This window comes from Mus musculus, chromosome 4 (genome assembly GCF_000001635.26).
Source record: "Mus musculus strain C57BL/6J chromosome 4, GRCm38.p6 C57BL/6J".
NCBI classification, from domain to species: Eukaryota; Metazoa; Chordata; class Mammalia; order Rodentia; family Muridae; genus Mus; species Mus musculus.
Window position 1 is genome coordinate 31,962,984 of NC_000070.6, and position 14,699 is coordinate 31,977,682.

The window sequence follows — 14,699 nt, forward strand, 5'->3', positions numbered from 1 at the left end:
AATCTCAGTACAACCAACATTTGCTATGAAGACTGCCGACACAAAGGCAACATTCCTTCCTATAAAGGTATCTTAGGTTAAACTAGCAGTGGATCTTTGCCTAAGGTTCAAGCCTGTGCCCTTCGTCCTTTCCTAGACATTAGACTATTAACTTTGTTTCCAATTAAGTTATCTTAACTCTAGTAACCCCGGAATATGGGGCTTTACCGTAGCAATCCTAATCTTGTTGGGTAGTCTTCAGGAACCACCCTATGATCTCCCTTAAACTCAACAATCCTTCAGAGACATTAGTCCTTCAAAGACAATGTCCTCAAAGGTCGCCAAAATGCTGTACATAAACATTAAGGACAATGAAGCGTGACTCTCCTTATAGCTCTGAGGCATAGTGGCTCCTCTTAAAATCCGTCGTCTTGGTGTGTCCACGGATTCTCAAACCAAACCCTCGGGGCTGTTGTGGACGACAGCCTCGGGAAGGTGACAAAGCGAAGCCATCTGAACTGCCTTAGGAAGTGTGTAAAACGCCACTGGTGTCTCTCTACGATGCTAACTTCCATTAGTGAGCGCTCACGCGTCACGGTGCTCCCCCCGATGGCGCGCGCTAACCGCTGCTCCCGAACCCCCTCGCCAGCTCGGGGTTCCGCTTAAAAAAGTAACGGGCTCACGGCTGAAAACCCGACATGAAGAGGTGCCCAATGAGCACAAGACAAACCCTAGGCTGCCTGACCGCAGACCGCCCAGCACAGAGCAGGGGAAGGCACGACGCGGCTCAAAAGAAACAGGCAGAAAGCGACGGAGTTCATCTTTCCCGCTGGATCCCGCAGGACCAACCGGTCCGCCTTCGGGCTCGCTCCGCGCCAGTTCCGATCGCGCACATTTACTACGTCACGGCGTCCAGTCTCGCGGTATCCTCCTGCCGCCGAGGCCCTTTCGCAAAAGTCTCGCGAAACCTGTTCCTCGGGCCCACGGCTCCGCGCTCGCCCTCCTCCACTCCGCCCCTACCCCGGCTTCTCCCTCACTCGCTCCCCGGGTCAGGAAATTCCCCGCTCGGGTCCGGCAGGCGCGCCTCCTCCCTCCCAGTTCCGAGTTCAAACCGGAACTGGAAGTGTGGTGGGCGGGGCCCGGCGACGGAAAGCGCTGAGGAGCCGAAGCCGGGACTCGGCGGTGGCCCGGGTCGGTCCCGCGCCACGGAGCGCCGGGCGGCGGGGCTGCGGGGCTCCGGGCTGAAGGGCGCTGCGCGAGCCGGAGGGCGGGCGCGGCCCCCCGGGCGCCGCGGGGGATCATGTCGACAGCCTCCGCCGCCTCGTCCTCCTCCTCGTCTTCTGCCAGTGAGATGATCGAAGCGCCGTCGCAGGTCCTGAACTTCGAAGAGATCGACTACAAGGAGATCGAGGTGGAAGAGGTGAGCGAGGCCGAGACCTGCTGCCCCGCGCCGCCTGGGATCCCGGGCGGGAGGCGGCTTCCCCATGGGCTTCGGGGGTTGAGTCTGAATCTGTGATTCTCTACCTGATTCTTATGTGGTCGGCAGTTCAATTATCCGTAAATAGATTGAGCAAAGTTTGGTGGCCGCGGGATTTCAGCTCGCTGGTAGTGGTGTTAGAGTCCAGGATAGTGTGTGTGTGTGTGTCTGTCTGTCTGTCTGTATGTCTGTCTTGTCTGTCTGTGTGACTTCTAGCGCAGTGTGTGACACGAAAGGATGCTTGGGACAGGCTGGTAAAGAGAACGTCGAACGTCTCACGGTGCTTCCCCTGGTCCCGGATTCTTCTTTCTCTGATACCGTAGGTAGTTCTACCTTCTATTGGGCTCTGTAGATGAATTTCAATCTCTAGTAACGTTAAGTCTGTTATGAAAACATGTTTCAAGTAGCATAGTCTGAAGAGGCAAGTAGTGATTATGGTGACAGTCAGAATATTACGCTACACCAGAAATCGCTGTTAGAAAAACCGAATAAATTCAATGTTCAGGTGGAAGAGTGTCTTCACTTCATCGCCTATTTTCAGATTCACAGTGGGGCCAGTGACTTCTAAGAGTCTTAATATTTACTGAAGAGGAAAAAATCTGTACATATATTCAAAATGCCGTTTAGAACTCGTTGAAGCTTTGGTTAGAAACGCGTTCACGCAGTTTCTATGAGTTTAACCGTTTTTTAAGAGCACTGTGCATTTTCTGTGCCTTAATGTGTGGGTTTTTTATAGCTAGACTGAGTTGTCTTTTCTTCATTTTTAAAGTATTATAGTAAGGAGTTAAAAGATGCAAGCAAATTAACAATCAATAAATACATCTTTACCTTAGAGGACTACTAAGTCATATCTTTGTATCACAAAAACTAACCAGAGATGAGTGTGTTCATTGAGAGCATGATTATCTTAGAAAAAGTGTGCTGGATAGGGGAAGGTTTGAGACAGAGGAAGACGCTTCAGAGATAGACAGAGCACTGTGGGACTTGGTTTCCTACTGCTTTCTGTGTGTTCGTTTCCTTAACTGTAAGATGGGAGTGATTGCTACTTTATCAGTGTGACAAATCCAGTTAAGCAGTGTGTGCAGAAAATCCAATATAGTGCCTGACATATTGTTAGGAAGCAAAGTTCCAGACAGGAAGGGTGACCTGCTTTAAGGTCATATGCTAAAAGAAGGCCTGTTTTTGAAGAGGAAAACATTTTATATGTCCCCCCCACCCCCATTGAAGCTAAGATAAATTCCTTTTTTCAGAAGCGGGTAGTTGGTCCAGCTTTCATGGATAACATTCTTTTTTAAGACTAAAACTTCAGTGAGTCAGTATACAAGAATCGCAGCTTTTAAATAAGCATTTACGTGTACTCTCATGAATTGCTGTCCTTGTAGACTACAAATTGTTATATAATAATAACTTGTACTTCATGGTCTACCACATATTTCCACGAGCTTACTTTGTTTGATTTTTGCAGCCTTAGTTTTTTGCACACAACTTTTTAAAGCTTTCACATTCTTGCCTCATTGGGGCCTGCAAGTTGCTAAGGGAGACAATAATCAATTTGAAGCCCTCAATCCAAAGCTGGTACATTTTTGAAATTTGTTTCGTCTTAGAACCTAGTTTATTTTTATAGTCCCGATTTAATTCAGGCCTTTCTGATGTCAAAACCATTACATAATTTCCATTATAGTCTTCCTGTGAGCACATTAAAGAGATTGTGCAGTCAGAGGTGCATCATGGGCACTCAAACTATTTCAACTTACATTCCATCTCTAGTTTAAATCATAAATAGGAAAACAGAAAGATGACCCAACATGAAAACTATCTCACATGCCTTCAGTGTTTTATATGGACAAGTATATCATAGCCCTATCAATTAAGAAAAGAATGGCTTGGTGTATAACCCAGTATTGAAGTTCTTGCCCTCTGTGCTTGAGGCTCAGGCTCCAATCCTAGCACCACAGAAAGCGAAACAGTAAGTCGAGAGAACCACATTATTTATTTCTCAACCCATAATATAATGGACTCAGCACTACACAAAGATAATTAGAAGCTGTGGCAGGAAAACATCTAACTCCAGGCAGATGGGGAATCATTTCGTAGATACACATTTCTAAGACAGCAGATGTTTCCATCATTGCAGTATCAGAGTACTGTGGCTCTTCACTTTCATGTCAGATTATATTAGTTTTCTGCCTAAGAAATCTACATGAGTACTTAATTTTTATAAGTCATTCAGTTTTTAACCTTCTGTACGTCAGTGAAGAGAGTCAGGACATAGACTAGACACTTTCAGGATTGGATGGTTTGGTGGAAAATGTACTCAGATTTAGAAAATTAGATGCTGCATTGTGTCAGAATATATGGAGTCAGGTCATTCAATTTGGAGACCTGTGATATCTCTCTTAAATTGATAGATTAGACAAAATTATTAGAAATCTATTCCTGTTGTAAAAATAAAATACCTTGTTTCCAACATGGACTATCTTGTTCTCCACAATAAGTTTGGGCATTCTTAGACAGTCGTCATAATCTCCCAGGAAATGTAGTTGGGTAGACAGACAAATGATATCCCCATTTTATAGATACTGACAACTGGTCACGGAGTTTGGTTTGCCAAAAGCCTCTTGTCTCAGTCAGTGGTAGAGCTGGAATTTGAACTTCCTCTCTCATGAGTCTACGTCCTGTAGGTATATGTGCAGTGTCACTGCAGTAGTCTACAGTGGAACCTAATTCTAGGAAGGAGGACTCAGAATACTCCTTTCCTTCCTAGAGGTTGGGCCTGCACATTTCACATTTTCTTCTCTGTACAGTACAGCTCAATGCAAGAATCCTAAGATTAGTTACTTTCTCAAAGTCACAATGTTAAACTTGTAGGTCAAGCACATAAGCCATAATGGACACATCAGCTCCAGTAAGTAGAGAGAGGATTGAAGCTACTTACCAAATAAATTTATCTCATTGGCTCAAAATATCACTAGTGAATAATTGCCTTGCACGTGTTCTTCTGCCTTTGTGCTCTTCCTCCAAAATATCATGTGACTAGTTCCTTCTCACCATTCAAGTCCCTCCACAAATGTCCCTTCCTAAGAGAAGCTTTCCCCAAGGAACTTGGGACATAGTATTTCTATTGTCCTCATAGCTCCTAACTGAATTGTGTGCCCATCTCAGCCAGATGTAAAGTATCTTATTTACATTTCTAATCAAAGTGCATAGCACCTAAAAGTTCTCTAAATATTTGTTGAACTAGTAAATAAAATGATGACAGCATAATTATGAGAATTGGATGCACGTCTGATTTTCTAATATTTGGTAAGCCAAGGGTTATTTTACATAATTTGGCTAAGCCAGAATTTACACTGGAAATGAGATCTGATTCTTCCCAGTCTTGATTCCTTCTATTCCATTATATTTAATAAATATTTATGTTTAGCAGGAGTAAAAGATACTATAAAGAGCTAGGTGCTATGAGTAAGTCAGGCATTGGTGGAGTGTCACTTAAGTACATAGACTGTATTTATAGGGATTACTCTGTAAAAGTCCCAGAATGTCGACCACAACTAAGCATATTGGCATGTACAACTACTCTTTTTACATGTCTGCTTATGTTTTATTGAAGAGGCATGGAAAAGATTTTGTTTTTAAAACTAAAATATACTAGAATGGGACTAGGTAGAAAGAAATTTAACAGTGACTATAGACTATTAGGTAGCTTATACTAGAAGAGGGCCTGAAGTTATAGGGCCTGAATAAATGAGTCTATAGGATTGTTAGTTATGAATATCCAAGAGTAACCAGTAAGTTCTTCTATGTGAAATTGGTGGCCACTGATCTCAGTAGACATCTGGAATGGTTACAGTAAAGAGATGGCTACAGAGATTATTTGTGTGTCATGAGCATGTAGGGTAACACATAATCTGACATACATTTAAAGGAAAGGCTAGTTAAGTGAGTCAGGTGTGGTATTAGTTGTTTTTACAAATGATAAAATATGACCAAAAACAACTGAAGGAAGAGTTTATTGTGGCTTACAGTTCTAGAGAGTTAGATGTCGGTGGTGAAGATGTTTTGTGGGAGGCTTTAAAAGCCTGTAGTAAAGCGAAACCCGGAGCTTTGCTTGTGTGTTATCAAGTCTGTCTTGTCAGCACTTCTACTCTGACAGTTTATTAATAGATATTGAAGCTCTGAATAGTTGGAGACGCCACATCCTAGCTAATGACTTTAGGGTCTATGCTTTTCTGTCATGTTCCAGATTTCTATGATGGCAGCATAGCTGGGGGTCCATTTACATAGTGCCTAGAACAGAGCTACACTAAGTCGACAGCCATAGCCACTGAACTAAATAAAGTGAATTGGAGACAATTAACATGAATCATTTAATAGTAAATTAAGAACACACTCGGTACAGCTGTTTCCATATGTTAGTTGCTGTTTGTTTGGTTTTTTTTTTTTAATCTTATTCACATGAAGGAAAGGAGTAATATTTAGTCCTTAAGGAATTAGGCTGCCTGTGTGCATGTTAACCTCTGTGTAAGTGCACCTGTATACCTGTTTGTGGAATCCAGAAGTCAGATAACCCCCTGTGTTCTTCCTTGAGTGTCATCAGCTCTCTTGCTGGCTTGAAACATACACGTGGGCTAGCTAGCTTAGCTGACCAGGGATCTGCCCATCTCTGCCTCCCCAGTGCTGGAATTATAAATGTTGTTGAACTTGAGTCCTCTTGCTTGTGGAGCAAACACATTACCAGCTTGAACTAGAAATGAGGTAGCAAATAAAGTATAACTTATTTCATTATTTTGTAATTGTCTCTGCCAGTTTGTAAATTCTTACAGTTGTGGAAATTACCTCCATCAGGAAAGTGTTGTTTTACATTCTGAGCCTGAGAGACAGAGACAAGGTGAACCTTTTGTTATTACTTTTATACCATTTTATGAGTATGAGTGTTTTGCCTGCATATATGTCTGTGCACTGTGTAGGTGTCTGTTGAGGCCATCAGTTCCTGGGACAGGAGTTATTAGATGGTTGTGAGCCTCTCTGGAGGTGCAAGGAACAAAGCCTAAGCTCTTTGAAAAAGCAGCCAGTACTGATCACTGCTGAGCCGCCTCTCTGTCCCTAGAAATAGACTTTCTTAACCAATGAGTCCTATAATGGCAATAGTCTACGTGGTTTGGTCATCTCATCGGAGTGAAATGCAGCTCATTCTGGTGTGTGTATACTGTGGGATGTGTGGCCCATTAGAGAGCATGTGAAGATATGGTATGCTATACAGCGAAAGATACAGTAACACCTGAACTTAACTTCCAGCTCTTTACTAGCATCTGAGTATGGCTCAAGTTGTAATAAATTCTCTCCAAATAAAGTTTCTCCAGAATGTGGGGGTTGGATTAGTTAGAAAAATAACACAATTTGCAAATCTTAATAAGGTCAAAGGAAATGTGATCCTCTGAAAGTAAGGGGAATGGAGTCGGTGTTTAAATATTTATCTATTTATTTATTTGCCCACAAGTGCACACATTTTCACCACAACCACCTGACAACTTTCAGGAGTCAGTTCTTGCCTTCCATTTTATTTGCAACTGTCTCTATTTCTATCTCTGTTGCTATATTGCATACTTCCAGGCAGTTATCTTCTTTCTGTTTCCCATCTCTCTGGATGGGAAGTGCTAGATAGATATGCCACTGCATGTATAGACATGCCACTGCATCTTGCTTTTTGTAGGGGTTCCGGGATTGAACTTGGGCTGGCCAGAGAGATGGCTTATTGGGTAAAGCACCAGCCATGCAAGCTTCAAATTGGTATTTAACATTTATTAGTTGGTGAAGAAGACCAAGATGGAATTATTCTTAATTTGTCTTCTAATGATTAACACTGGTTTCTAATTCGTAGTTACTATAGCCAAACACTTCTTTTCATACCTTTCTGTTCCTCTGATTTCATTCCAGAAGTCCATGTAGTGATAGGTTATTTCTCCACTGAGGAAATGAGGCAACTCAAGCCAGATTAGATTATATATAGGCGGGTTTATTGGGAAGCTGCTCTCAGACAAGTTCACTGGCCCCAAGGAACTAGGCCAGGGAAGTCACCATGGGAAGAGAGAAGGATAGAGGGAAGAGCTCAAGGAGGCGGGCAGAGTATGCCAGATAGAGACTGAGAGTTGCTGGGAGAACCTGGAGGCCAGGTCTGCTTTGATATGTAAAATAAGTACCTCAGCCCCTTGCCGCTGGGTGGAAACCAAACCAGTGCCTTGATACATATTACTGTCACATGGAACAGAGGCATCCAAGGTTGCTTCTTCATGCCTGACAGAGTAGTGTCTCTGTCTGCTTGGTCATCAGTTATACCCAGCAAATGCCCAATCATCCTGCATGAGGCCTTTCTGTATCAAGTGGGCCTTTATCTCATGATGTTGGGCTCTAAGAGGAAGAAAATAGAAACTGCTAAAGCTTCTTGAGCCCTGATTTTGAGGTTCCTGGAAGTTCACTATACTACTGATAAAAGCAATTCTTGACCAACTTGACCCAAGGGGGAAAGCCATGAACTCCTCAGTAGAGTAAGCAGACAAGGATGGAAAAGATTGAGGGTAGCTGCCTTTGGAGACTCCCCTCACCCCTCCATGTGCAAGCCTCTATCATCCCAGTCACTCCTGTTTCTGAAAGGGTGAAAACCTTTTATAAATCCCTTCTCCAACAGTTAACCTGTTGAATATGATGCTTTGAAAATTAGATGGTTGTGAGCCATAGCTTATTTTCTATTTCTAAGGCTCCTCCGCTTTGGTACTGTCCGTTTAGATAAAGAACATTCAGTCCCTCAGAAACAGCAGCTGGATGTACTAGGTACTCAGATATTTCAGGGTTAAAGAAATGCAGTTGGCAATTCAGTTGTATCACTGAAGAAAGACCTTTCTCCATGCTTCCTGACTTGGCTTTCCCTTTGGCTGTCATCGATCGTCAGAAAGTCACTCAAGCACTTTGCGTTAAGGTCTGTGTTTGAACAGCTATGAATCCATTTCAGGTCTCAACCCTCCCCACAGTAGCCGCCTCCTACCTGTGGTCAGACTTTAATTTCACTTATCTTACTCCTTTTGCAAGATTTTTTCTGAATCATTGTCATGTTCAACTGGGTCCAAGGTAGCCTGGGGTAAAGCCTGGTGTGGATATTCTTTATCAGTGTTCTTATGCCTCTGTAGCTGCCCATGTTTATAGAGCACAGTCTGCCAGGCTGTCTGCCTCTGCTAATCAAAGGAAAGAGTGTGGGTGGGAGAAAGTTTGAACTGCTTTCTGCCATTGAATCTCCAAGCCTGTGGGGAAAGAGAGGCTGCTGAGGTCTTTAGTGTATTGTGAGTGCTTGCCTTTGGCATTCTAAGTGTTTTTAAAAAAAAGTGTTAAAAAAAAAAGAAATCTAAGTAGTCTTGTTGTATAGCCTTGGATTTCTTCCCTGTCTCATTTTCATCTCACAAAAAGTCAGTTCTTAATATATATTTTTTTTTGCTTTTTACTTCTAACAGCTAATATTTTACTCCTAATAATGCCATATGCAAAAAAAGAGAAGTCTTTATGATCTAAAGAAATATAATTCTTTAAGCACTGGCTCCATGCTATTATACTGACTCCTATAAAACCATGACAGTTATTTCTATCAGACATTTCAGCAACTTCGACAACTTGCCTTCCTGTGTTATCATCTAAGATCTGTTAACCTCAGTGTGTATATGAAGTAACTTATGACTCAAATGAGAATGGAGATTTCTTGAGGCCATGGGGTTCTCAGATAGGAGTGTGACCATTTTTATTTCAGATTATTTTGTGAAATTGATTTCTCACAGCAAAAGAGAGTTTATCATGTATTTATTTGCTCACATTTAGTTCCCCTGGTTTGAAGTTGAAAACTCAGAGTGAGTCGTCATTTCATCACTAGGTGGCACCTGAGGATCACAGATGGTCATGCTTACTCGACACAGTTACGACAAGTACAGAATCCACAAATACAAATAACACTCAGAGCAGACGTTCTTAATAATGCTAAGTACTGCTCGCCCTGATTAATCTGTGGGCACATGATTGAAGTGTATTGAATGTCTTAATGCTTTATAATCATTCCTTCATAGTTAATGATAATGTCTTTAGGCAGACTGATCCGTGTGTATCATCTAAGTTGATTATGACCATGAAGTTGAAATCTTGTAGGATCTGTTTGCTGCTAATTTCCTGTGAGAAAAATGAGTGCTCTGGCTCCTTGTATTAATTCAAACCCAACTCTGGGTGTTGTTTTATAATGTTTATGGAAGAGCCTGATTCTATAACCCCCTATTAGATACTCTTATCTCCATAGATATGAAGGAAAATAACTTAGGAACCCTATAGACACTCAGTAAGGAAAATAACTTAGGAACTCTATAGATACTCACTAAAGAAAATATAAACATCTATGCTTTACTGTCCAAAAAAAAAAGCTCAGATGTTAATTTACCTAACAGTGAGCAGGACACCTAACAGTAAGCTTGATTATAAAGACTGACATATTCAAACCAAAGCCAATTCCTAAATCTTCCTAAAGTAACTGGATGCTGAGCATGAATCACCAGTGCTGGATTCTTTTTGAGGCTTGGAAAACAAGATGGTCTCTGAATGGCCAAGACCAGGAAATGGAAAAAGTCTCCAAAAGAGCCAGGCTTACTTGGGACTTTGCATCTAAGCAGCCTTGTTACCTTTAAGCTGAGTATGAATTACCATAGCATGTGCTGGTAATGCTAAGCTGTAGGTTTCGGATCCTGCCTCGGAATACTTTCTTACTGTGTAATGTGACTAAATTGCATCCCTATGACTGCTTACCTTTCAAATGGAAATGGATTACTTGTGCTAATCTGGGGGAAAACACCACCAGAATGTGCTCATCTTGTGGTGAGCACTGACTGAGAAGTAGTTACACGCTTTACACAGCCTATGAAGTGGAACTGGAGCCTGACTAGCTAGTTCACGTACCCCAGGCTACAGCTCCTGCCCTAGTGTCTCCTCTTCCCTTTGGGAAGTGATCGACCCAGTGTAGATTTTGAAGAACAACTATTTGATCACGATCACTAGCTATGCCCAACTTTGTTGTTGAGTTTTATATAATAAGTTGTCTTAAGTGGACTCACACCTAAGGAGCACATAACTGATCCTAGTATATGAAGTGTGCCATACATGTTAGAACCACTGGTATTCTAGTGTTGGGTTGCCTACCATTAACTGTCCTGTACTGTTTGTTACCTGTGTACGGCTGAGAGAGTGAGTTGGCATGTTTAAAGCCATGTGCTTTACGTGTAACATGAGGAGAACATTAGCACCTCCTTGTGAGGCTTTATAAAGAGGGATGTGGGCAGAGCACTCTCTCAATGCCAACTAGCAAACAGTCTATAAAGATGTAATGAGTGGGGTGGACCTTTCCTTGAGGAAAGGACCTTGCCATAGCATTTAGCTACATAGAAGGTAGGAGATTGGAGATGAAGGTGCGAACCTAGTGCCCTTCACAGTAACAGTCTAATGGTTTTGATCTGACAGATACCACGCTAATTTTCATTTTTGCTTTTTAATGCTTTTAAAAATACTTGGATTTTTCTAAGTATTTTTTAAAATAGAGGAACTTGACAGAGCAGTGTGCCCATGTGATAGCCATTAGTTTTAGCAATAATGTGGCATATGGTTGGTCTGTATTTTTATAACTTTTTAAAAGTAATAAGCTAATTACCTATCATAAAGCTTACCCATGTGAAGTGTGATTTATTGATTTTTGTGAATTTACCCAGTTGTCAGCCATCACAGTCAACTTTCAAACACATCACCACCTTGGCAGGATACCGTTTACATTAATTCCTTTTTGATCCTTATCCCAAGGCAATCACTGACCTGCTTGCTGTCCCTAGATTTCTCCTGGGCATTTTATAAATGGGCATTGTAATATGAGGTATTGGGGTGGGGGTCATTGTGTAGACAGTAACACATTTTGCGTGTCCTTCATAGTGGGCCTTTTATATATATCTTTAGCCCTTTTCCTTCCATTTCTTACCCCCAATTAGAGTTATTTGAAAGCTGATTTTATTTTCTTTAAATAGTATATGTTCTTTTTCATTTTTATTTTTCTGAACCACTTCTCAATCATCTTTACTTTAATTTTCTACTGTGATTAAAAATTGCCTTATGTCTTCATGTATTTTTTGTGTTTCTGCTTTAGAATTAAGAGGTTCATTTCAAAGATTAAAACTGCATTTTATCTTCACTTTAATGAAAAACTCATTCTTAGCAAATTCAGATAATGGTGGTTTCTAAACCTTTGATGAGACTTAAAAACTGCCTCTATCATATTAAACTCTGCTTCTGATTTTTGGGGGTTTTCTATTTGTTTGTTTGTTAACTCAGGTTGTCGGAAGAGGAGCTTTTGGAGTAGTTTGCAAAGCTAAGTGGAGAGCAAAAGATGTCGCTATTAAACAGATAGAAAGTGAGTCTGAGAGGAAGGCTTTCATTGTGGAGGTAAGCTGAGACGTTATTTGTATCCACTAATTCTTCACCAGAGCTACTCTGATCTTAAGACTATAAAACACAGTGTTTCCCACCTTTCTTTTTTCTGTGTACATGGACGTTAGCAGTTGACTGAACTGAAAGTAGTGCCTCCATAGGAATGTTTTTCATTTTTTTGCTTTAAATTCTGGTTAAAAGTTATTAGGGGAAAGTATAGTTACAAGAGTCGCTCCATGAATTCAAGTGCACTTATCCACGGGTTCCAAATGTATCTCAAGGTTTCCTATCTTAATTTTAAAGTGGTATTATTCCTCCCAATACCTAAAGTTAAGAATTTCTTAGAATGTTATAGAAATAAACACCTTTCTAGTGAGAAACTACTCCACACACTTAGACTTATAAGAAAAAGCTCTTGACTGAAAGTGTGGCCAACTGTGGCTAGCACCCAAAGAGGGACCAACCTCAAATAAAAGATTTACTAACTTAATTCACTTTAGGCTTATGCATTCCACAGATTCTGTCATCCTTAAATCTCTTCTAGGTCCTGGCCCCGGGTTACACTTTAAAAAATATAAGTCAGGAGACTGTAAGTCTGGCCACTTACACAGATGAGAGATTTGCATAGTGCCAGAATTATTATTATAACCAGGGTTTTTTCTTTTCAAATGGTTGTTATCTAGGGTCTTCTTGCCCATCTGGCAGAATTATGTTTTTGTCAAGAAGAGAACAGGGGGCTTTATGCAGCCCAGGACTTAACTTTAGCTGTGACCTTGAGCTGCCCCTTACGCAGCCAGTTAGAGGCAAGTTCTTTGGGGGTGGCCAGTGAATCCTGGTGAGCAGACATTTACATGATAACAAAGTAGTTTAGCTCATCACCTTCTGTCTGGTTAGCAGACTACTTAGCTTTGGGGCATTTTGGAGGCAGCAATGCCTTAAAGTTTAGTCTGTGTGGTTGCTGTCTCCTAGAAAAATCTGTTAGTAAGCCCTTTATAACATCAGCTTTATTCGTTTTGAGTTTCTTCTACATAATGGGTTTTATGAAATTAACCATGTTGCTGCTCTTGTTTTCATTGCTTGGTTCTAGGTCTGCTGGGCCAGTTATTACTCATCACTAGCTTGTCAACTTCCAGATGGTATACTATTATCTCATTGCAGTCTCTTCATCCTCCTGAGTTTCTACCTCACAAACAACAACAAAACCTCACCTACTTATGAGACTCAGAGAAAACGGAAAAACATGCTTGAATAATGTGCTATGTGAAGTTAATGATGAGTTTTGTCAAGATGGAATGTTGATAGATAATAAATACATAATAGTAAAAAGTTACATGAAATAACATTTTAGAAAAGAGTCCGCTAATTTTCTAAGGATGAAAAGTCCATGAATATCAACTATAAAGAAAACTGTCCAGTGGCATATGATAAAAAAGAGGTTAAGTTATGGGACTGTGGAGAAAAGCAGGAGAGAGCAGGGGAAAGAGGGGGACGAGGGAGAGAGAAGGAGCAACATGATGTTGTATGAGAAAGACACAGTGCAGAAACTTGATACCTTACACTGGGGACCAGCCTCAGTGTAATTCCTGGCTTGGGGAAGGCTGAGACCGGAAGTTGGAGTGTCAGTCTGTCTCTCCTACCCCTGAAGCTCCTCTCCACTTTTTTGTACTGGGGATTGACTTGGGATATATGGTGGACTGGAGCTAAAGCCTAAGGCGTACTAGTCAAATGCTCCACAACTGAATGCCCCCCCCTTCCACTCACACGCACACGCACACACACACACACACACACACACACACACACACCAAGCTCTCTGCAGTAACTACAAGACAGGAAATGAAATTAGAGGCAACTAACTATTCAGACAGAGCATGTATTTCATGTCAGGTAAACAGAAGCTCAAATCTGACTATAGAATCTTTCACAGCTGCTTTATCCTCTCTGGAGCTTAACCTCAAGGGTCATATTAAAATGGAAGTAATAGGTCCTATCTTTCAGAGTCTGAACGCAGCAGGAATACATACAGAATAAGTAAATTGATACCTGTAGGAAAGTACCACACTTCTGGTGTGGGTGGCTCAGTCAGTACCATAACTGAGATGGTGCCTTGACTTTTGGCAGCTGGTTTCCTCAGTTTATCCTGGCTTGTTCTTAACTCCCATTACAGCACTTTGTGCATGGTTTAATGATCTCTCTGTCTTCATATATTTGATTATGTCTGTGTCCCCACTTGAACTGTAGGATAGGGATTCTACAGGCACTGGGGATTGCCACTGCCTGTGGCCATCGTGGTAACAGAACATACCTGGTATGATTTGAACAAATGTTCTATATAAGATTTGAACAGCACGGGTACATAGCACCTGAAAACCCAGCACTTCTTAAGGACCCATAATTTGTTGCAGCTCCGGCAGTTGTCACGTGTGAACCATCCTAACATTGTCAAGTTGTATGGAGCCTGCCTGAATCCAGTAAGTCCCTCTCCATCTCCTACAGGAAACAGTGGCAAGTGTGTCCGTTTATATGATTTATAAGGCTGTTTTCATCTGTTCCACTGTAGCTTTATTTCTGAAAATATTTTCTGCATTTCGTTTGCTTCAAGCCCTAACAAGACAGTATGTTGGTGTTGTCATCTCAGGTACCTATTAGCCTTGGCCACACCAACTTATAGTGCTCCTTTATCTTGAGTAAACATTTATTCTCAAAATAATTTAAATTCCAGAAAAAATGTAATTTGTTCTTCCAAATTTTTACCTTCCCCACT

The 14,699-nt window shown here is 41.4% G+C and overlaps 1 protein-coding gene across 3 annotated transcripts in view; it reads left to right on the plus strand.

The window, feature by feature from the left end:
- Positions 1-508: 508 nt before the first annotated feature.
- Positions 509-14,699, plus strand: part of Map3k7 (mitogen-activated protein kinase kinase kinase 7) — a 59,979-nt gene continuing 45,788 nt past the window's right edge. For 2 of the 3 annotated variants that reach the window (NM_009316.1, NM_172688.3), the window contains exons 1-3: positions 1,124-1,399; positions 11,840-11,950; positions 14,341-14,406. In NM_009316.1, the coding sequence (NP_033342.1) occupies positions 1,280-1,399; positions 11,840-11,950; positions 14,341-14,406 (297 nt within the window). In that variant the 5' untranslated portion in view covers positions 1,124-1,279. Of the gene's footprint in view, positions 1,400-11,839; positions 11,951-14,340; positions 14,407-14,699 lie in introns of all 3 variants that reach the window. The other variant, XR_390323.4, reaches the window with a different exon arrangement.